Below are 23945 nucleotides of genomic sequence, written 5' to 3'. Positions count from 1 at the left end.
CAATATTTTCAAACGCTGCGTGTAATGTCAGTATTTATAGTTTACTCTGTTTTTTTCTCCTCTTGTGGCTGCATCCCACACATACCAATCCCCGTCCCATCACTCAAACCCTGCAGTTACCTCTCACTGTTAGATCGACTATAAGTTTGCATGCTGTTCTGTTTGATCAATTGCAGTCAACAGATTGTTCCAAATAAGAACGATGCTGCTTTAACTTTAGCTTTTTAATATAAATCATTCTATTTCTATTATTTCAACTGTTCAACCATATGTTTTGATCTAAATCGCAAGTCAAATCGCAATTGCAATATTTGCTAAAAAAAACACAATTCTATTTTTTCCCATATCGTGCAGCCCTACTCTTACCTAAGAGTGAAGCTCTCCACAGCAGACACACTGGACAGGAAGACATAGAAGGTGGCCATGTCGGTGGTCCTCAGTGGTTTGGATGAGGTCTGGACCACCACGGCTCCCCCTAACCTCAGACGCAGGAACGTAGGGCTTCCAGGTGGTGCCTTTAGGATGTTGACACTCCCTACCCTCCTCATGGGTATACCAGATCCCACTGCGCCGCCCCTCCCCACCCCCACATGCTGCAGGCTGTCCTGGGGAACACACTGGCCTGTCCAGTCCCGTCGGCTCTGGAAGTAGATCTCCACGGGAATACCCTGCACCTCTCCCTGTCTATCCCTGCTGTCGGAGCTGGAGGAGCGGCTGGTGGGGCTGAACCAGGCCAGGTCGGGCTTCAACTGGGCAACACAGAAACCCCCTGGGGACAGCAGGCATGCCCCCCGCACCTCCTGCGTCTCACAGAAGGCATACGCCGTCACACAGTGGGCCCCCTCCTCCGTTCCCTTCCTCCCACCACTACCCACCTCCACCCCCTCCCCAGCCCTGCCCCCTCCAGCGTCACCTCCATTGGCCATACTGGGCATGTGAAAGAGGATCCTGATAATGGGGGCAGAGGAGAGGACCTGGCGTGCCAGGATGACAGGGAGGATCCTGCGACTGCCAAGGAGCAGCTCTGGGCCGATGGGTCTCTCCACAGACAGGGAGCCGAAGGTGACATTGACGGCCGGCTGCAGGCGGCCCGCCCCGGGGTTGGTAATGAGGAAGGCCTGCCTCTGGGCTTGCAGGCTGGAGTTCCCCAGCAGCTCCTGGCTGTAGTCCCTCAACAGCAGGTGGTCTGCGTTGAGGATCTGGTAGCCAACTGAAGGGTAGACAGGGAAGGGAGCTTGGTTCTTGGTGTCCTTGGACAGCTCCTGGCAGTGTACACCTAGAGGATAAGATATGAAATACAGCTGTTAGCATAGAGCAAAAAGAAAGCACATAGCAAATGTATGTCTGTTTAAAGTATATAGTAGCATTATTATAGAATGGATTTTCTGAACATTTGGTTTAAAAATGTAATAATGGTGGATATAAAAAGCAATTCTAATGCACAGTGACCCGTGTTTATTCAGTGAATTCAGCAGAATTCTAGAAGAGATTACCAAGCTTTTCAGGGAAGGTTTGCTGAAAAACAATATTTACACCAGTCACTTATCACACTGAAAGTCCTAGCTAGCCCACTGCCCTTCTGCCTCACTATACAGTCCATCATGACACAGCCACACATAACACACACACGCAGACCGACACAACACATACACACATACATACACATTCCACAAACACTCACACATTTTACACTCATCATATGCTGCTGCTACTCTGTTCTTTATTTACTCTTATTATTACCTATCCTGATGCCTAGTCACTTTACCCTGCCTTCATATACATATTTACTTAAAATACCTTGTACCTCTGCACATTGTACTGGTACTCCCTGTATATAGCTTAACTTATGAGTATTTTATTTGATTAAAATCTGCATTGTTGGGAAGGGCTCGTAAACTAGCATTTCACAGTAAAGTCTACACCAGTTGAGTTTGGTGCATGCGGAAAAGACAAATCCAACTAATCCAGCGCAATCACTTTCATTATAAACATCAACGAGAACAAGTTTGCAGCTTAACAGCAGAGCACTACAATGACTAGGCAAAGTATGAAACAAATGTATATAGGAAGTATTTTTCTGCCACAACTTCACTGGATATGTGTAATCCTGTTATAATATACAGGCTATTGTACCTTGTCTGAGCCCTACATTGCACAGTGGTCTTCAGAAAACTACAGGGTAGCTACATTACACGGTAATTACAAAATACATACTGTTGAAGAAGAGAATGGCAACAGTTGTTAAAATACATAACATAACATGCAACAACTGTATAACATCCAACCTGGTGGACAATGTTGTGACAAATATATGCTCCAGCAGGAGTTGGACCCTTAAACGCTTTGGATGTACACAATACATATCCTGCTTTCAATAATGCACATACAGTATGAAAGCCCATGGGATACACAGCCTTATTATACACTGAGTGTACAAAACATTAGGAACACTTGCTCTTTCCATGACATAGACTGACCAGGTGAATCCAGGTGAATGCTATGATCCCTTATTGGTGTCAAATCCACTTCAATCAGTGTAGATGAAGGGGAGAAGACAGGTTAAAGAAGGACTTTTGAGCCTTAAGACAATTGAGACATGGATTGTGTACAGGCAATCTAAGACGAGCTTGGGAAGGGCTTAATGCAATGATGGGAAGAGAGAGTAAAAGAGAGAACAATACAATTGCTGACTGTAAACGACCTTAACTGCTTTAATGGAAGATTTGACACTGTCGATTTTAAAGACGAACGTGAACAAATATGTGACAGCATCCCCAAATCCGTACCAGGCGGGGATACAGCCTGACAGGATGCTCTCTATTGTGCATCTGTAAAAGTGTGTGTTTTAGGTGACAAGTCACATTTTTTCAGCCTCCTGAGGTTGAAGATGCACGCTGTCTCTGTGGGTGGTCCATTTCAGTTTGTCTGTGATGTGTACGCCGAGGAACGTAAAACTTTCCACCTTCTCCACTGCTGTCCCGTTGATGTGGATAGGGGGGATGCTTCCTCTGCTCTTTCCTGAAGTCCATGATCATCTCCTTTGTTTTATTGACGTTGAGTGAGAGGTTATTTTCCTGACACCACACTCCAAGGGCCCTCACCTCCACCCTGTAGGCCATTTCTTCATTGTTGGCAATCAAGTCTACCATTGTACTTGATGATTGAGTTGGAGGCGTGCACGGCCACGCAGTCATGGATGAACAGGGAGTACAGGAGAGGGCTGAGAACGCACCCTTGTGGGGCCGCAGTGTTTAGGATCAGCGGGTTGGAGATGTTTCCTACCCTCACCACCTGGGGGTGGCCCGTCAGAAAGTCCAGGACCCAGTTGCACAGAGCGGGGTCGAGACTAGGGTCTCGCGCTTAATAATGAGTTTGGAGGGTACTATGGTGTTAAATGCTGAGCTGTAGTCAATGAACAGCATTCTTACATAGGTATACCTCTTGTCCAGATGGGATAAGGTAGTGTGCAGTGTGATGGCGGTTGGTCGTCTGTGGACCTATTGGGGCGCTAAGCAAACTGGAGTGGGTCTAAGGTATCAGGTAGAGTGGAGGTGATATGATCCTTGACTAGTCTCTCAAAGCACTTCATGATGACAGAAGTGAGTGCTACGGGGCAAAATGGTCTATGACTCATAGTCACTCATGTGTCATACAGTACATGCTTTTATTTTTTGTTTTCCTAGGCTACCTGGCTAAAATGCTTGCTCGCTAGCCTAACTTCCTTTTATGGCCAGTGTTAGCTAGTTAATATTAGCCTACTACATTAATATACTACATATGTTACATCCATCCTCTCAGTCCAATGGCCAGTACGGAGAATTAAGTAAAACCACAAGTCCAAATCCATATCTCCATCCATGGCTAATTTAGGAAAGGGACAATTTTAGCTAGCTAGCCACCAGAGAACAACAACATAACAAGATGCAACAATTCAAGTTGTTTCTATAAATTACTTATTTATATGTGATAGGAGTGAAGCCAAATCCAAACTGGCTTCCCTTGACACTTTTATTTGGTGCGCCAGGACCATTCACAGTTGAGCTCACTCAGCTTAGCTCAACGCTGATTGGCTATTATTTTATACATGTTTTTTGGGGGAGGCCAAATGCTCTCTGGCTTCCCTTGAATTCAATGCTACGTGCGGAAACAATGTCATACTCTTTATGGAAATTATGAAAACACCGATAGACGAAGATAAATTATTTTATGTTTACATTTTTTTGTATTGGTCAATTTTATCTATCCAGTGTAGTTGGGGCAGCGGTCAGTTGTGAGTGAATGTATCAATGTCCTCTATGTTTTTAGTGTATGCAGTATGATGGACTGACTGGTTTAAATGTGTGTGATGTGAGAATGCATGTGATCCTTTAAATGTAAGGTGGCCATCCTGGATGGACAATAATGTTTTATTCTATTCTGTTCAATTATATTATATATATATATATATATATATATATATATATATATATATATTATATTGTGTATGAATGCCATTAAGAGGCTGAATGGGCAAGACAAAATATTTAAGTGACTTTGAACAGGGTATGGTAGAAGGTGCCAAGTGCACCGGTTTGTGTCAAGAACTGCAACACTGACAGGTTTTTCACGCTCAACAGTTTCCTGTGTGCATAAAAAATTATCCACCACCCAAAGGACATCCAGCCAACTTGACACAACTGTGGGAAGCGTTGGAGTCAACATTGGCCAGCATCCCTGTGGAATGCTTTTGACACTTTATAGAATCCATGCCCCAACAAATTGAGGCTGTTCTGAGGACAAAATAGGGTAATATTAGGAAGGTATTCCTAATGTTTTGTATACTCAGTGTCTATCTCAATAGAAACCCTCCCACTTCTGCCATGCCAGAAGATAGTGTAGCTATCTCTTCATGTATCTGAGAAAACGAGCGACCAGCACTGTGAGGCTCTGTTGGATGACTGCCTGTCTGTACAAGAAACAATGTGTCAGAACCCTGGTATGTAGAAGCAGCCGGCAGACACTTAACCTTTCTCTCGCTGACAGACCCACCAGCTTCCTCTTCCTAAGCCTACACGGCCGCCATCGTTAAAGTGCAACGGCGGAAATTGAAGGTTGATCTGGACATGCCGTGCATCTTTGAAGTAATTTGTCAAAAGGCGTTCTGCAAGTCAAGCCTAAAACACCTGAATGTGTTGTTCTGTTCTCAATGAGTTGACTTTAGACAACAAGAACATAATGATACAGTTCCACAGGGAGGCCAAACACCCTCATGTACAACTGATCACACTGATCAGCCATGCAGAATATTAATGAGAAACCATTAGTATTTCGTTAGAAGGGAGTAAGAAATTGCTAGCCAATTAGTATTGGGGAAATGGAAGGGTAGCACTGCCCTTCATGGCTCAACCTATGTGACCTTTCTCTCACGGAGAGGGTCAATTAAAATCACATTTTCATTTTCAAGGAAAAAACAGGTTTGTGGAGGGTCAAAAGGTGAAATTGTGCACAAAGCAAATATTAAATCTTCTTGACTTTCTAATCTCTCTACAGGCTACACCTGCACAAGTAGAGGGATGAGAAGGCACAGTCACTCACACACAGACACACACCAAACAGCAGTCTGAAATGGTTATCAACAGAAGACAGACAGCCTGGCCTCATCTTCTATAATGCAGGACAGGTTATCTCCAAACAAACACAGTGGCTGTTTCCTGACATCCAGCCTCTTTCTCTGATGATGATTTCCACTCTAGCATCACATCACTTGGCCAAACTGCCCCCAAAACACACACATGTCTAATGAACAAATCATGTCTGCAACTGCCCCCACCACACGTGACTGTACCTGCACCACCCCATAATTGCTGGACTGCTGGGTGAAAGAGTGGTACTGTCCACACAAGGAGGTTCAAGCACACTGATTACAATCTGCTAAATTACTCAAATGTAAATGTAAATGCTAAGTTTTTAGTGTAGGATCTTAATTTGAACCAGTTTGCTACAGCAGGAAAAGAATCCTGCAACAATAGGAAATGTTCATTATTATGTAAATTATAATTAATGGACATTTTTGTAGGGGTTGATACATTTTTCGTGAGGGAAAATCAAGTCGTAAATTTCACAGTAGAAATTACAAACTTCTGAAGCCTTTTTAAACAACAAATACACTAAACGTCTTACAAGTTGTCCTGCAACAGGGTGATCAAATGAAGATCCTACATCTGTGTGCACAACATTAATCTATTTCCTGATGTTACCTGAGGCGTCCGTTGACCCATTATTCCTCAGGTGATTTTCATTAGTACAAATATCACAGAGGGTATACAGTAGTCGTCATATTTTTAGGGAGATCTCAACTGTATAATGTTCATGAAGTTTAAAGTTTACTGGACTCTTTAACTCAGTAATGCATGGGAAAATATGAATGAATGAATAAACAGCAGTCATGCCAGAATACTTTCGAGCAAACATAGTCCTATGGTATCTTAAAGCATTAACTTATTATAGCATTCATGCTCTTTTCGGGATCATCCCCAAGTGAAAAGCATGTTTTTTTTGTTTAGATATTTTTTTTTCATGTAGTATGTAAATAGGAAAGGCCATGTATTCAATAAATGAATGCCTCTAGTCTACATCAATGTATGGACCTACTGTATTAAAATAAGCTATTCCTTTAAATGTGTTTCCAACTGTCAAGCTGTGTTTTTTATCTGTTGATCAATTGAGAGTATCAAAATAAGTTAGAATGGACAAAATGAAAAAATAATTGACCTCAAACCATTTCATTTTCACTATCTATCACAGCAAAGTGGATCCTTACCTGTCAGAAGTTTGAAAATTAATACTGTGACAATTGGCAATATCCAAAAGAGAGGCAAATAAAGCATCTTGGCAAGTTGGACAGTCCTGATTATCTACAGGAGAGCTCTAACAACGTACCAAGAGAACAGCGTCAGACTTTCTGCTCTCAATTGACACACATCTATGGTAATTTACATTTTTTCAATCCCCAACAAAGTAAAGAGCTGTAATGAATATATATATAACTCTATGTTGATAACAGATGCAACGGTAAATTCCTGTTCCAAGTAATAACTGAAGTGTTGTTTAGGTCCACCAGTTTGGGTATCCACTTTACGCTACTTTCTGCACCTTGCCTCCGTCTAATTTTTCTGCGTAAAATTCACTTTCGCTTGTGGATCGCCAAATTGTAGAACAAAGATCCAAGTTGTGGTATTCTTTTACATTCACCGTTTATTGTGGACGCAACAAAAGCAAACTTCACTGAGTAGACTGCGGATATGTTATATCCTGTCCTGGACTGCATATAGAATGAGTAAAAATCAGGTTGAGCGCTGTGCCCATATTCCGTCAGATTAACGATTCTCGTGCGTAATCGCCGTGGGGGAAAGGCCTGCGAGGAAATTAAACGCACGAGAGGTCAATGGGATCTAGTGATTTCTCCACGATTTATTAAAGGCTGTCCCATTTGGAATATGTTGCGCTACTAGTATATAGGCTACAATTCACAAAAGGCCTAGAAATACTTTGTAGGCCTACATGTCTATATATTTTATTTTACCTAATAACTATGCTATTTTTAGTCTATTGTTATTTTGTACTCTGTTTTTGTAGCCTATTGGCAGAGGTGTAGAGGGGGCTAGACAAAGGTATACCCAGTTTTTTTTGAGAGGGCATTGCATATACACTCTTAGAAAAAAGGGTTCCAAAAGGGTTCTTAGCAGATGGATAGATAGGGTTCTACCAATAACCATTTTCACCTGAAGACCCCTTTTAGGAAGATGAGGGTTCTTTGTAGAGCAAAGGGTTCTACCTAGAACATTTTTCATTCTAAGAACCGTTTTTGGAAGAAATGGTTCTTTGATGATTATTTGGAAGGCAAGAAGCATTCTAAAGAGAACCGTTCTGAATCATTTTTTAAAATAGTGCTTTGACCGTTAGTGTTTACCTCAGTGTTTAAACTTAATCCTTTAACATTTAAAAAGATTGATGTGATAATGTTTTAAACTGTACCTATATGAGAATATTTGTACCCAGCAAATTGTGTTACCTAGTGCTGTTTTTTACATTTTAGTGTAAAAAATAGGTAAATTAACATTCAGTGGTGTAAAAGAACCCCGGCCAGGGCTGGTGAATAGAGGCTAGTGTAATTGTGTCATCTTTACTCTATGTAGAGTAAAACCCTCACAACCACACTCATCATTATCATATTTCCCAGAATGCTCTATAGCAGGTTGATTTTTAAATCCGCTATACCCTCAGATGAACCATCAAACAAGCAAAGCGTCAATACAGGATTAAGATTGAATCCTACTACACCGGCTTTGACGCACGTAGGATGTGGCAGGTCTTGAAAACTATTACGGACTACAAAGGGAAACTCAGACGCGAGCTGCCCAGTGTTGTGTCTTTTGCATCATTAAAGTGAAGAATGTTATTTTATCAAATCAATTCTCTGTAATTATTATTATGTGATTAAACTAATCATGTACATGTAATTAACTAGGAAGCCAGGGCACAAAGTAAAATCTTCAGATTGATTTTCCTAATATAACTCTTCAGATAGTTTTAATATCTAATCAATTAGTCTTCTAATTAATGAATTATTCTTTACCTCACGTTAGTCTCATTCCAAACTTCGTAAATTGTTGGTTATCTGCATGAACTCAGCCTTTACTATATATCATTCATACACCAATTGTCTTAATCATTTATTTACTAACTAACTAAATAATCACAGAAATGCATAAACACACAAACAGTAGATATGGTTACAAGGAAATGATAGGGGAGGTTCCCTAGTGGGCTAAGCCAATATGACGGCTTGGCGGACAAAGGGAAGTGGGTGTGGACTGAAAAGGCGGGATAGAACTGGAGTCACACAATTTATAATTATATTAATTGAAATGCTAATCCTTTGCACATGAACGCTCACTCAATCGGGAATAATTGCAATCAATATAAATGTATATTTATATAGTGTCGTCGTGATCTCTGTTGGAATCGTCAGTCCTTCTGATGGAGAGTTCATCCGAGTCACTCTCTTTCTTTTTTCTGTTTCCCTGAAGATCAAGTATTTTGTGGTTAAAATGGATACTTCAGAGTACCATTCATAAATGTTCTCATAGAATAGATGTTTCTGCGGTTGTCGGTCTTCACATCCCAGGTTGACATAATTTCTAGCTGCAGACCAGTAATTAGTATCTCAGACTTGCTCTTATTCTTGAGAGATTGATAGTCTCAGTTGAACCATTTCCAGCCGTGTAGCCAATGCTCCACGTGGTATGGTTAGGAATTCAATAACTATTTGCAATCTTAGCTCACGCTATGGATTTGCTTAGTCTAAACTCAAACCTTTGCCCCCTTAGCTGACCGAGGTATGCGTGGTCTGAAGAGGATTTTCTCAGGAGGGTTTTTTCTTAGTAACAGTATAAAAGGGATGTTCCATGACACCTGATCATGTCTGTTCTCACCGGGGCGGGCCAATGACTTGGTTAAACTTTAAAGGGAATACAATTCTCTTTCATTAAAGGTTTTACATCATTTCACAAATAGTTTAATCTTTACTCATTCATTTGATACAAGAATTAGATGCAAACCCCATAATTGTGAAATGTACATATTCAGAGATATAGTTACAGTTGAAGTCGGAAGTTTACATACACCTTAGCCAATTACACTTAAACTCAGTTTTTCACAATACCTGACATTTAGGCATCGTAAAAATTCCCTGTATTAGGTCAGTTAGGATCACCACTTTATTTTAAGAATGTGAAATGTCAGAATAATAGTAGAGAGAATGATATATTTCAGCTTTTATTTATTTTATCACATTCCCAGTGGGTCAGAAGTTTACATACACCCAATTAGTATTTGGTAACATTGCCTTTAAATTGTTTAACTTGGGTCAAATGTTTCAGGTAGCCGTCCACAAGCTTCCCACAATAAGTTGGGTGAATTCTGGCTCATTCCTCCTGACAGAGCTGGTGTAAGTGAGTCAGGTGTGTAGGCCTCCTTGCTCGTACACACTTTTTCAGTTCTGCCCACACATTTTCTATGGGATTGCGGTCAGGGCTTTGTGATGGCCACTCCAATTCCTTTGACTTTGTTGTTCTTAAGCCACTTTGCCACAACTTTGGAAGTATGCTTGGGGTCATTGTCCATTTGGAAGACCCATTTGCGACCAAGCTTTAACATCCTGACTGATGTCTTGAGATGTTGCTTCAATATATCCACATAATTTCCCTTCTTAATGATGCCATCTATTTTTTGAAGTGCACCAGTCCCTCCTGCAGCAAAGCACCCCGGCAACATGATGCTGCCACACCCGTGCTTCACGGTCGGGATGGTGTTCTTTGGATTGCAAGCCTCCCCCTTTTTCCTCCAAACATAATGATGGTCATTATGGCCAAACAGTTATATTTTTGTTTCATCAGACCAGAGGACATTTCTCCAAAAAGTATGATCTTTGTCTCCATGTGCAGTTGCACTTGTACTTGTTTCCTCCAGCATCGTCACAAGGTCCTTTGCTGTTCTTCTGGGATTGATTTGCACTTTTCGCACCAAAGTGTGTTGTCCACTGACCATTCCCACCTTCTCACTAGTGGAACTTTTGTATCAAATCCCCATTTTGGAGATTTAGGAGTTTGCCATGTGAAATCCTTTGTTCTCTCTATGTGTCTCTTTCTGCATGGCCAGGGGGAGAGAGTCTCCTCCAGGAATTTATGACCTGAGAAAACATAACCTGGGTGTAAGAGAGAGAGAGAGAGAGAGAGAGAGGGGGGAGGATGCTACGATCTATATCCAGAAAGGGGCACGTCATGACACCAGTGACACGAGCCTACCAGATGAGCCTATTGCCTTTTATGCTTGCTTCGAGGCAAGCAACACTGAAGCATGCACGAGAGCACCAGCTGTTCTGCATGTGATAACGCTCTCGGTAGCCAATGTGAACAAAACCTTTAAACAGGGCAACATTCAAAAAGCAGCTGGGCCAGACGGATTACCAGGACGTGTACTCAAAGAATGCGCGGACCAGCTGTCATGTGTCTTCACTGACATTTTCAACCTCTCCCTGACCGAGTTTGTAATACCTACATGTTTCAAGCAGACCACCATAGTCCCTGTGCCCAAGGAAGCAAAGGTAACCTGCCTAAATGATTACTGCCCCGTGGCACTCACGTTGGTAGCCATGAAGTGCTTTGAAAAGCTGGTCATGGCTCACATCAACAGCAACCTCCCGGACACCCTAGACCCACTCCAATTTGCATACCGCCCCAACAGATCCACAATTTCAATCGCACTCCACACTGACCTTTCTCACCTGGATAAAAGGAACACCTATGTGAGAATGCTGTTCATTGACTACAGCTCACCGTTCAACACCATAGTGCCCATGAAGCTCATCACTAAGCTAAGAACTCTGGGACTAAACACCTCCCTCTGCAACTGAATCCTGGATTTCCTGACGGGCTGCCCCCAGGTGGTAAGAGTAGGCAACATGTCTGCCACGCTGATCCTTAACACTGGGGCCCCTCCGGGGTGTGTACTTAGTCCCCTCCTGTATTTCCTGTTCACCCACGACTGCATGTCAAAACACGACTCCAACACCATCATTAAGTTTGCTGGCGACACAACAGTGGTAGGCCTGATCACCGACAATGATGAGAACAGCCTACATGGAGGTCAGAGGCCTGACAGTGTGGATCCAGGACCGAAAACCTTTCCCTCAATGTCAGTAAGACAAAGGAGCTGATCGTGGACTATAGGAAATGGAGTTTGTAGTGGAGACGGTCGAGATCTTCACGTTCCTTGGTGTGCACATCAATAATGACCTTTCATGGTCCAAATACACCAACACAGTTGTGAAGAGGGCACGCCAATTTCACATGGGCCCTCAGATTACCTCAAAAAGTTCCACAGCTGCACCATTGAGAGCATCTTGACTGGCTGCATCAGTACTTGGTATGGCAACAGCTCTGAATCCGAACGCAAGAAGCTACAGTGGGTAGTGTGGGCCGGACACCTAAAATTGTCAAAGACTCCAACCACCCAAGTCATAGTCTGTTCTTTCTGCTACCACATGGCAAATGGTACCGGAGAATCATGTCTGGGACCAAAGGGCTCCTGAACAGCTTCTACCCAAAAGCCATGAGACTGCTGAACAGTTTATTAAACGGCTACTCAAACGTCCTGCTTTTCACCAAATCCTATCAGCACTTGACTCTCGGGTGCACGACATGCAGTACCAGTCAAAAGTGTGGACACACCTACTCATTCCAGTGTTTTCTTAATTTTTTACCATTTTCTACATTGTAGAATAATAGTGAAGACATCAACAATATGAATTAACACATATGGAATCATGTAGTAACCAAAAAACTATTAAACCAATCAAAATATATGTTCTTGTGGCAGACCAGGGGGTTTGGTCAAGACGTTTACACAGATCAGACACAGACAGAGTATGATTAGCTCGGTTTCAAGGGTGTTTATTAAATAATAAATCAAAAGAAAAGGATAGGTCACCCCATGAGACCCTCTCCTGGGCTCCGGGTCTTGCTGTATCCTGTCGGCACACAAACGTCTTCGCTCGGACACCGTCTCCAACTAGACGGAAGTCACCCTACTTCCCCCAGTCCTCCTCTGTGTGCTGCCCTTCTGGCAGCTTTATGGGGCTTGATTACTCAGCCCTTGATTACTCACCAACTCTCCAATCAGCCCCAATTAGTCCTGGGCGGAGAGCCCTTCAAGACCTGGCATGTTCAGCAGATGGAGCCATCGCCTCGTGATGTATACTCCGTCTGTCACCAGGCCTCGACGAGTCTCCCCCTGGTGGCTGACCAGCTGTACGCCACAGATATATTTGAGAATCTAGCCACTCTTTGCCTTGATGACAGCTTTGCACACTCTTGGCTTTCTCTCAACCAGCTTCATGAGGTAGTCACCTGGAATGCGTTTCAATTAACAAGTATGCCTTGTTAAAAGTTAATTTGTGGAATTTCTTTCCTTCTTAATGCGTTTGAGCCAATCAGTTGTGTTGTTACTTGGTAGGGGTAGTATACAGCCCTATTTGTTAAAATAACAAGTCCATATAATGGCAAGAACAGCTCAAATAAGCAAAGAGAAAACGACAGTCCATCATTACTTTAAGACATGAAGATCAGTCAATCCCGGAACATTTTGGTCGCAAAGACCATCAAGCGCTATGATGAAATTGGCTCTCATGAGGACCGCCACAGGAAAGGAAAACCCTGTGTTACCTCTGCTGCAGAGGATAAGTTCATTAGAGTTACAAGCCTCAGAAATTGCAGCCCAAATAAATGATTCACAGAGTTCAAGTAACAGACACATCTCAACATCAACTGTGTGAATCCGACCTTCATGGTTGAATTTCTGCAAAGAAACCACTACTAAAGGACACCAATAATAAGAAGAGACTTGTTGGGCCTAGAAACACGAGCAATGGACATTAGACTGGTGGAAATCTGTCTTTTGGTCTGATGAGTCCAAATTTGAGATTTTCGGTTCCATCCACTGTATCTTTGTGAGTTGCAGAGCTGGTGAACGGATGATCTCCGCATGTGTGGGTCCCACCGTGAAGCATAGAGGAGACTGTGATAGTTTGGGGGTGCTTTGCTGGTGACACTGTTGGTGATTTATTTAGAATTCAAGGCACACAACCAGCATGGCTACCACAGCATTCTGCAGCGATACGCCATCCCATCTGGTTTGCTTTTAGTGGGACTATCATTTGTTTTTCAACAGGACAATGACCCAACACACCTCTGGGCTGTGTAAGGACTATTTGACCAAGAAGGAGAGTGATGGAGTGCTTTATCAGATGACCGGCCTCCACAATCACCGACCTCAACCCAATTAAGATGGTTTGGGATGAATAGGACCGCAGAGTGAAGGAAAAGCAGCCAACAAGTGCTCAGCATATGTGGGAACTCCTTCAATACTGGTGGAAAAGCATTACAGGTGAAGCTGGTTGAGAGAATACCAAGGTTGTGCAAAACTGTCATCAATGCAAAGGGTGGCTACTTTGAAGAATCTAAAATCTTAAATATATTTTGATTTGGTTAATACATGATTCCATATGTGTTATTTCATAATTTTGATGTCTTCGCTATTATTCTACAATTTAGAAAATAGTAAAAATAAAGAAAAAGCCTTGAATGTGTAATGGTCGTCGGTGGCAGAAGGTGAGGACCAAAGCGCAGCGTGGCACTTGTTCATGTTATTTATTTAAACTGACCACTATCAAACAAAGAAACAAAAAGCACAACCGAAACAGCTCCGTCAGGTGCAACCCACACTAAACAGAAAATATAATCACCCACAACTCAAGGGTGAAAACAGGCTGCCTAAGTATGGTTCTCAATCAGGGACAATGATTGACAGCTGCCTCTGATCGAGAACCATTCCAACCAATACCAAATCATAGAAAAAAGAACATAGACTGCCCACCCAACTCACGCCCTGACCATACTAAAACAAAGACATAACAAAATAACTAAGGTCAGAATGTGACAGAATGAGTAGGTGTGTCCAAACTTTTGACTGGTACTGTAAATTTGATTGACTTAAGCCTAATTGCTCCAGGATCGCCATTGATAATGGCTGAATCTGGCCGTAACCACACTCTCCGAGGGTGTCTCAGGGGATGTTGAGATATGCCAAAAATACATTTCCAATTAACACATGAGTATAATACACACTTGTGCATCTGTTAATTAGGACAAATATAAGCACCCACCAAACTATTATTATCATGTACTCCTTTTGCCTAAGCAAGCAAGTCTCAAATATTATACAAATGGCCTAAAATATGTCTATACTGCATTTAATCTTAACCCAGTCTTGTTAAAAAATGTCAGACCCTCACTTGTTGTGGTACACTGAACATCATTGCGTGTAAGATATTAATTGAAATGTCATGCAGCCTCCCATGATGGCACCCTGCAGGGGAAGTGGAGAGATGATGAGATGGGCATTTTTAGGACCGAACGGAGGTGAGGATACGGCTCATCGACGCTGTGTCATCTCTGGATCCACACCAAGACTGTGGCTGAATGCCTGGCTGGCTGAGAGAACATCAACTTTGCAGTAAACTTGCAAGGTTTAATGAGCCAATATTATTGTCAGTCCTGTCCTGTCCTCCTCTCGTCTCGTTGACTCCCTCTCTGTTTGGACTGAGTGGCAGAGGGTGTCCCAGACTCCCAGTGTCCTGTGGTTTGATGGTCACTTGTTGTTTGTCTGTGCAACGACACGTGTCAACACTCATTAATGCCTGAAATAAAGGGATCATGGCTGCCAAGCTGATGCTGTCCTGCTTCAGCACAACCTGATTTTCAATGGAAGTTGACATGGGTGCAAAGGTAGAAGCTTTATGCAGCGACAGACTCATTTCCAAATAAACATCCCATCCCTGACAGCGCAAGCGGGTTAAAATAAATATGTATCTTAGAGAAATTAAAGTGCCTGTGGATAGCTATAAAGAAGGGGTACCTATGTAGCCCAATTGTTTCATGCAAAATAACCAAGGTCGTGCAAAAGTCTGTCGTAATCCATCCTGGACCATAGTGTGTGATATGTTTAACGTTGTCAAAATACCTTTTACCACAAGCCAAACTAGGTGTGGTGGATTTAAATTAGGAGCATTATTTTGTGATGCAGTGTTAGGAGGGAGTTTTGTCTCTCTACCATTATTAAAGCTTCAGCAACGTGCATGTTAGCGGTGGTAGCCATCTGGGAACGGTTCCAGGTCTTAGCTGGGCATTTCAAGACATGCAAACATGCTCTTACGGCAGCTATTAATGGAAGGAACCCTGTTGAGTGGTGGTCTGGTCACTAGTGTTGTTGGCCTGGATAAACTAGCTAAACAGTATAGGTGGCTGAAAAGTTGAATGGTCATCTAAAATGGATCAACCATGTTCAACCCTAATTACCGACAGGAAGCTGGATGGATGTCCAGCTATTCAGACTAATCGGCAGAGAAGTATGAGTCCCTAATAAGGTGATTGGTAGGAGGAGCTTAGTGGGGACGAAAGAGAGGCTGAAAAAATACGTAAACCTGTGGGAAAAAACTGCAAATTATGTGTTTGGGGCTGTTACTCACCATGTGTGCTCTCCTAATTCTCCTCTCTGTTCTTGCTCTGAAATTAGAATAGATTATTTTCTCTTCGGTCCTAAAATGAACACTTTAATAATCAATAGTTCTGGAAGCATGGCCTCACATTGACCCTACGATTTCCCCTCGCTCAAAAAGATTTTGGATCCTTTTCCTGACAATTTCAATCTAGGTGAAACATGAGAAGAACATCCATGAATGATCTGTAAGGACCCAGGTCACTGGATGGTTGGTGGCTCTGTTAACCTTTGCTGACACTAATCCTGTTCTGAGATTGACATTAAAAGCCACTGTGCAGGTGTGTCTTAATCATAGAGATAGAGGACTCATCTTTATACCTGTGCCATTATAGCATCTGTGACAGCATAGGCAGCGCCATTGAGGCTACAACCCATAGGAATCCCCCCTCAGTTGACTACTATGACTACTTTAAAATGGAGGAAGCATGGTGGAAGCCCTCAATGGCGCTGCCCATGCTAAAACAGCATTTTGGCCTCTAGAGATAAATATCATTCTCTATGGTATTAATCTGTCTTCAACCTCTCTACTACTCTCCATTAGTTGAATGATGAGATGGACTTCATTGTATCCATCGAATCTGAGTTGAGAGATTAGTGTAAATCAAATATGCCCGGTACAGTGATGTAGGCTATAGGAAATCTCATGACTTATCATTAGCTCATACAAGTTTTTAAGACAGTAAGAACCATTAAATCATTTCTGAAGCCCTGTACATTGTTGTTATCATGGCCTCCACACAACCTCTAGGGAAATCTGGACCATACTCTTGAGCTGCCTATATGGACTGACTGGCAATAATGCAGGTTATGTCTAGCAGTCAGTCCTTATAGGCAGCTCAAGAATATGGTCCAGAGTTTGTGAGGTAGCTCTGGGACCTCTCCAGAGCCGCAGTGATGGGAGGCATTGCCCCATGGCTAGCCCACTGTGAACAGCACAGACAAAGATGAATGGCTGGGGCCAGGCTGAGCCTCCTTCTCTCAGTGTCACAGGATGACAAATGAAAGTGGCTCTCAGAGCATGGCCACCATACACATCACTCCGCAGGAGACTGGGATGAGTTACAGTCCAATTGGAATTTTTTACATTTACATTTTAGTCATTTAGCAGATGCTCTTATCCAGAGCGACTTACAGGAGCAATTAGGTTTACGTGCATTGCTCAAGGGCACATCAACATATTTTTTACCTAGTCAGCTCAGGGATTTCAACCAACAACCTTTTGGATACTGGCCCAACACTCTTAACTGCTAGAGTACCAGTATCTGCTCTCACAGACTAATGAAGGGGAGGCCACAGTCCTGACTCTTGCTACATCCTGCAGGGTTGAAATGTAAAAGGGTATTGGTATTCCATGTGATCTCACTTTTTTATTTGACTATTTCCCACCTGTGCTGACTTAGGGATATGTGCTTTTTTATAGCATCACTTGTAATGGCATCAACTCAGGACTCTAACACACATACGAACACACACAAACGCAAACACACGGTATATACTCAAGAGACAGTTTATTAGGTACACCACCCATCACAAAAATGGAGTGGAAAAACATTGTCTGGTCCGATGAATCCCGGTTCCTATTGCATCAAGCTGATGGCAGAGTCAGAATTTGGTGTAAGCAGCATGGGTCCATGGCCCAAACCTGCCTGGTGTCTATGGTACAGGCTGGTGGCAGTGGTGTAATGGTGTGGGGAAAGTTGTCCTGGCACATGTTAGGTCCCTTGATTGCAATTGAGCAACGTTTCAATGCCCTGAAGAATTCAATGTGTTCTGCAGGCAAAAGGAAGTCTGACCGGGTACTAGATGGGTATACCTAATAAACTGGCTACTACCTATGTCGGTAAAGCTTCTTTAAACAGGACCACATTATCAAGACAAAAGTAAGTAGTCAAAAAAACTGTGAGGGATTTAAACAACTACCTGATCTGTATAATCTTTATCTTTTGTAGGGATCTCTGCTGTCTGTTGAGGGGTCAGCACTATTAGGACCTGTGAAATATAATTATCTGAAAAGGCCACCCGAAGATGGATGCTTGGATGGAGGTCAGTCGTTGAGAATTTTAAACATCCGATGGCCCCAGGGCCCTAGGGAGCGTTACAGCTCACTCAGGATCCGGAGAAGGCAGCGAGGTGGGACCAGGATGCTGTGATGTATGAGTGTTATCTCCACTCTCTCACTTTTTCGCTCTTTCGTTTTCTGGTTCAGAACATACACAGGGCCCATGTGCCAAATGTACTGAAGCATCGACTCAATGAACCAAAGCAGTGAATCGCAGCAGTTCTTTCCACTCAATCAATAACTCTTTACTGTAACTAGCTACTGTATTGAACAATATTTGTATAAATGAAGGCTTGGATATGTTTTTGCCATTTGGAATCAGTATGTAGAAATAATAATATTGATGCTTAGACAGTTGGCATCAGCAGTTGTCCTGATTAGGTTCTAACAGTGAGGCAGTAACACAATAAGACTTCGCTCGGCTTGGGAAAAAATAAGCAATCGTGGCCAGGGCTGTGAGGGAGCACTTGCGTTTTGCTGGGACTGAAAATAGTGCTATTGGGGATGAAGATCACTGCTGCCATCCTGAGAATGTAAAGCGTAATACAGTAGAACACAGGCTGATCCCTCCAGTTTCACTTAGCTCGTCTAGTGCTTTTAAAGAATGCACTATGGCGGAATAAAAAATAACACAGAAATATATAAATTTGAATATTTATCAGAATCAGATAGTCCATCTGTAACAGAAAGTTTACAAACCCAAAATAGTTAAACTCTGTTAACACATTTCACATGTAGTTTTGCTCTTTATAATATGGGGAGACATACTTAAAAAAAGTAGGATTACATTTTAACAATGTGTACTAATGATTCACAAAACAATGCATAAAACTATATAAATATACAGAAATAATGAAAACTGGCCGGGGCAAACCCTCAAACTTGAACTACTTCAAACTTACTCAGAACAAAACACAACTAAACTATGTCATCAATTGACATACTGTATACAGGCTCAACACTTTACTTCAAGCTTCTATCATAAGGCCTACATTATACTGCATAACAACAACATAACAGATGTCATAAGCAGTTGTCAGCTGTCATGACAGTTTATGTCACCACTTTGTCATCATTATGAAGGCCTTAGGATAGAGGATTGTAGTACAGTGCCACCTCTACATGCAGCGTCAGTAGGCTCTCCCAAAGTGCTTGTTGACTTTGGCCGTGGCGATGAAGACTACCAGATTGATGAGGAAGTACTGTCTCTGCTCTTCCAGCCACACAAGGTCCATCCTCACCTACAACAATAAAGAACTCATACATTACTGTTATTGTAAAGAAAAAAAACAGATGTCCACTCATTGGTTGCTGCTCCCCATATGTGATCATTTACTTACATTAAAGGTTATGGGTGATAATGTAAAATGTAAATATATACAGTACAGATACAATGTTTCCAATGACATGGTCCTTGTCAAATAAACCAACCCAACAAAAAAACAAGTAGGCACAGCTCTGCTCTGCTCAAAGGTAATCTATCCTCTGATGTGTGAGTCATGTGGGGTTGGTTTACCTTGCCTTCTGCATCCTGGTACTTGATCAGGAAGTGCTGACCCTCGTAGTCGTTGGGTGGCTCCTTACTGTTCAGTGCCATACACACGGGTGTGCTGACACACCAGAAGGGGTTCTGGTACTCATCCATCAGGGTCAGGCTCATCATGCAGCAATTCTACACAGACAGACAGAGACAGAAATAGAAGTAGAGAGAGACTTAAACCATGTTTCCAAATCAAATCACATTTTTATTTGTCACATGCTTCCTAAACAACAGGTGTAGCCTAACAGTGAAACACTTACTCAGGGGCAAAGACAAAAAACAGCTGTGATGGAAACAGGCAGATACAATTTTATAAATGCAGACAGATCATTTGTTCGTTTGACATGGTGGGTAGGCAGTGCCTACACATACTGTATCTGTGATCTGTTGGCTAGAGTGCACGTGCCAAGACCAGAGTAGGCACATTTATTATTTAACCAACAGTTTGTGACAAAAAAACGAATTCATTTTTATCCACAACAAGTCCGTTTGGTGGAAACACCACTGGTGGGAAAATGCACATATTTTCTTTATGCAGATTTTACAATATTCGCATGAAAATCTGTCGCCAATTGAACGGAAAGCTAGCGAGAGAGAGAAATAAAGAGATAAATAGACAGAGAGAGAGAAAGAGAGAGCGAGAGGGGGGGAGCGCCAAAGTCTATATGTCAGCTGTTCTGTTATTACAATGACCCCATCATGTAGCCCTGGTGGTTCCAGTAAAGTGTAACCTAAACCAGTCGGAGTCAGTGTTCCCCTACAGTACCTCCACGGTGCCCTCTAGAGCCTCACACTTCCAGGGCAGGCTGATCCTGCCAGAGAGAGGGGTGTGCTGGGACAGGCTTCCCCTGTTGATGACATTCAGCTGGATGAAACCACCATGGACCTGACCTAGACAACCACAACACACAATCAAAGTCAACTACAGACTGCGTATCGTACAGCGGCCCAATGTGGTTCTGAAAGAGAAACCTCCTGGGTACTGGTTTCATTACTTTTGCTACAGTAGAGTTGAGAGAAGTGGCCGGCCATGATCTGGGTAACAGTGTTGTGTAGTATAATGCGGAGCGTATAACCATGGAGGCCGGAGTCAGGGTCCATGTCGTCGAAAGGAGGCTTGTTCTCTGGCATGGAATAGGGGCTGAGAGAGAAGAGAGAAGAGAAAGAGGAGAGAGAAAGAAGAGAGAGGAGAGAGAAGAGAGAGAGAGAAGAGAGAGAGAGGAGAGAGTAGAGAGAAAGAAGAGAGAGAGAAGAGAGAAAGAAGAGAGAGAGAGGAGAGAGAAGAGAGAGAGAGGAGAGAGGAGAGAAAGAAGAGAGAGAGAGGAGAGAGAAGAGAGAAAGAAGAGAGAAGAGAGAGAAAGAAGAGAGAGAGGAGAGAGAAGAGAAAGAAGAGAGAGAGAGGAGAGAGAAGAGAGAGAAAGAAGAGAGAGAGAGGAGAGAGAAGAGAGAGAAAGAAGAGAGAGAGGAGAGAGAGCGAGAGAGCGAGAAAGAGAGAGGAAAGAGGGGAGAGAGAGCGAGAGAGAAAGCGAGAAAGGGAGAGAGAATGATTTAGTTTTTTAATTGAACATGCATGCAACATCCTTTTCTGCTGAAATATAAAAAACTGATTCCAGTCACGCCAATTTGTTCATTCCTAGCCTGTTCCGGAGTCAGGGGCGCTGCATACCACATTGAGGTGCCCAGGAGACTCCTCTCCACCAGCCTGTGGTAGTGGAAGCTGGCCATCACAAAGGCAATGGACCACCGGCCCTGTGAAATGACACAGGGAAATCCCAAACATTATACACTTTTTATCAGGAAACAAACTAACTCATCAGCACACTGTGGGTTAGCCCATCAATTTTCGAATGATGTGATTTAGATGACATACCCTCCAGACGCCAATGACGATGCTAGGCGAAAAGAGTACCAGGGTGACTAGTTGGTCTCTACCGATGACCTGGCCACTCTTAGAGATGGTGTCCCTGTCAAACTTAGCCATCAGAGACCGCCAGCCAGGCCTGAGGTGAGAAGAGGGGAGCAGGCATTTCACTCAGAGGCAAGAAGAGACAAGAGAGAAAGAGAGACACTCACTTATTGATGTTAGGGGAGCTGAGAGCTTGTCTTTTGACACCATCTAGCTGTAAGGTAGAGAGCTGGTGGAAGGAGGGCCAGCGCCCGCTGCTCCAGCACACCGTCACGGACGAGTCAGAGAAGTAGGCACGACTCTGCTCAAACGTCCCCTCCAACCCCCACTTGTCAGACACTGTGATCTCCCAGGTCACACGCTGGCTCCTGAGTCAGTGGAGAGGAGAACAAAATGCATTAGAGTAACTATGTAAACATAGTTGCGGACAATTTAATTGATTCTGGCCCAGTGAGTAGGTTCTGACAATATTACAGCAGCATTGGAGCCTCTGTATGTGTGCGCCTTATAAATGGCATGTTTTATACATGAGCCTGAACAACAGAGGCAGTACAACTTCAGTACTAACTGCAGAAACTGTTTAACCTGAGGATTCTTTCAGTCTGACTGGGCAAGCCTGTGAAAGGGTTGATGTCACTCAACTCCTTCCTCCACTTGGTCTCATTGAAGCCAGCCATGGTCCTGAAGTACAGTCTTCTCCAATAGCCCTCCGGTCTCTCCTGGACCACCACCGCACTCAGTTTATCCAGCACCTGGTGGAGGAAAACACCAATAATAATAATAATAATAATAATACAAAAAAAGACTATGTATAGAAGCACATAATGCTCATAAAAACCTTGGTGTGATAAGTAAAAAGGAGTGTTATGAAATATGAATTGCACTGAACCTCGTCCAAACGCTTGGGCCTCCACTTCTTACTGTGTCCATACTCTGCAGAATACATCTTGTGCCACATTCCACTGCAAGAAAATACTGTGGGTCAAAAATGATGACGTAAAACCAGTCTGCAAGACTGTAGGGAGGAAGAATAGACTACAATGTGACCAGTACTTCACTCCTTACTTGTTGTGGGCCATCTCATAGAATCGCTTGTTGGTGAAGCCAATGGAGAAGAGAGAGAGGGCATCCAGGTACGATAGGATCTTCAGAAGGATCTCCGGTGGCATCCTAATAAAACACCAAATAGACATGATTCAAACATTTATTGGAATGCTTGATCTTTCCCATCTAGTGCAAACACAATTGAGTAATCAGATTGCAGGGCATAGAACCAATAACATATGTTGCTCCATATGTTCTATGCCCTGCAATCTGATTACTCGTGGGTTCCACAGCAACCCACTTTTACCTCTCTATGTGATTCGGTGTGCACTCAGCTGGCTTGCCAGCATGTCCAGTAGACTTTGTAGGTACCCTTGGCAGTGGTACAACTGGCTGACAGAGTACAGTAGCCTTTGCCGCCTTCTTTTTCCTCTTCTTCTTTCGTGGCAGTGTTGGTGGTTCCACACTTGTAGTCGAGCATAGAGAAGGACAGAGATGCAACACAATTTTGTAGTCAACAAAAGTCAGTGGCTAGCTGAAGTTAGTTAGCTACAAACCAGCTTATTGGGGCTCAGTGCATACTATGCAACAGGAGTTGACGACATCACACAACTCATACCTTTGAGTGCCCGGGGAAAATCCAGTCATTTTCTCGCAGAGTCTGCTATTCTCTTTGCCTGTCGGTCCTTGACCCTCTGTTGGCGGGGCATTCTTCAACAAACCCTCTCTGAAACTGCGGAAAAGTTGTCCGCGGCCAATAGCCATAGCTAGCTAGCTAACGTTAGTTACCTACAACAGGAGAAGCTACAGATGCTGTCAAGTTCAAGTTGTGAGAAAGCTCTGTCTAACTAGGCACACTTTGCAAACCTGTAATGACACTATGCAAACAAACCCTCTACCGTCAAGTCTGCAAAAGCACGCAGAATTGCCATTTCTACGTTCTCCTAACACATGAGTGTTTGTTATTGTTATTATCAAATGTAAATGGACCTTTTTCACGTTTGATAAGGTCTGCAAATGGTGAAGTAAAGATCACTGCTGCCATCCAGAGCATATAAAGTGTAATAGCACGGATTGAAGGTGATCCCTTCAGTAGGTCTTCCCTTTCATCTGTGGTAGCTAGGCTATGGTGCAAAATCCATATTCAGTTATGTTATTATTATTATTAGTTTTAATTCATGCAATATGGGTTAGAAATCATTTATCATTCAGGTCATTGAGATATAAAAGGGAAATCATGA

At 42.9% G+C, this 23945-nt stretch overlaps 2 protein-coding genes across 2 annotated transcripts in view; both read right to left on the bottom strand.

Annotated features, from left to right (window-relative positions):
- Positions 1 to 7272, bottom strand: part of LOC139409918 (transmembrane protein 132D-like) — a 39197-nt gene extending 31925 nt beyond the window's left edge. Inside the window, exons 1-2 of the mRNA XM_071155331.1 lie at positions 6800 to 7272; positions 367 to 1276 (exon numbers count right to left, since the gene is read on the bottom strand). Coding sequence (XP_071011432.1) covers positions 367 to 1276; positions 6800 to 6866 — 977 coding nt within the window. The 5' untranslated portion in view covers positions 6867 to 7272. The remainder of the gene's footprint in view (positions 1 to 366; positions 1277 to 6799) is intronic.
- An 11625-nt stretch (positions 7273 to 18897) lies between these two features.
- LOC139409917 (F-box only protein 15-like) lies at positions 18898 to 23621 on the bottom strand. The gene is made up of 12 exons (XM_071155330.1): positions 23324 to 23621; positions 23012 to 23170; positions 22726 to 22830; positions 22550 to 22622; positions 22246 to 22412; positions 21828 to 22028; positions 21625 to 21754; positions 21421 to 21503; positions 20750 to 20895; positions 20521 to 20645; positions 19731 to 19886; positions 18898 to 19455 (listed from the first exon to the last, which is right to left on the bottom strand). The coding sequence occupies exons 1-12, from the start codon at positions 23467 to 23469 to the stop codon at positions 19345 to 19347; spliced, it is 1602 nt and encodes a 533-aa protein (XP_071011431.1). The 5' UTR covers positions 23470 to 23621; the 3' UTR covers positions 18898 to 19344.
- Between the last annotated feature and the right edge of the window lie 324 nt (positions 23622 to 23945).

Source organism: Oncorhynchus clarkii, chromosome 5 (genome assembly GCF_045791955.1).
Source record: "Oncorhynchus clarkii lewisi isolate Uvic-CL-2024 chromosome 5, UVic_Ocla_1.0, whole genome shotgun sequence".
Classification (NCBI taxonomy): Eukaryota; Metazoa; Chordata; class Actinopteri; order Salmoniformes; family Salmonidae; genus Oncorhynchus; species Oncorhynchus clarkii.
Note: the sequence above shows the minus strand (reverse complement) of the source record. Positions and strands in the feature narration are given on the sequence as shown.

Excerpts from the sequence above, each read along its gene's own strand:
- LOC139409917 (XM_071155330.1), bottom strand. The coding sequence starts at position 23,469 with ATGGCTATTGGCCGCGGACAACTTTTCCGCAGTTTCAGAGAGGGTTTG. Across the intron at positions 21,504-21,624 it reads TCGTCATTGGCGTCTGGAGG|GGCCGGTGGTCCATTGCCTT; the intron begins GTATGTCATCTA and ends GTCATTTCACAG. Across the intron at positions 19,456-19,730 it reads ACCAGGATGCAGAAGGCAAG|GTGAGGATGGACCTTGTGTG; the intron begins GTAAACCAACCC and ends TTATTGTTGTAG.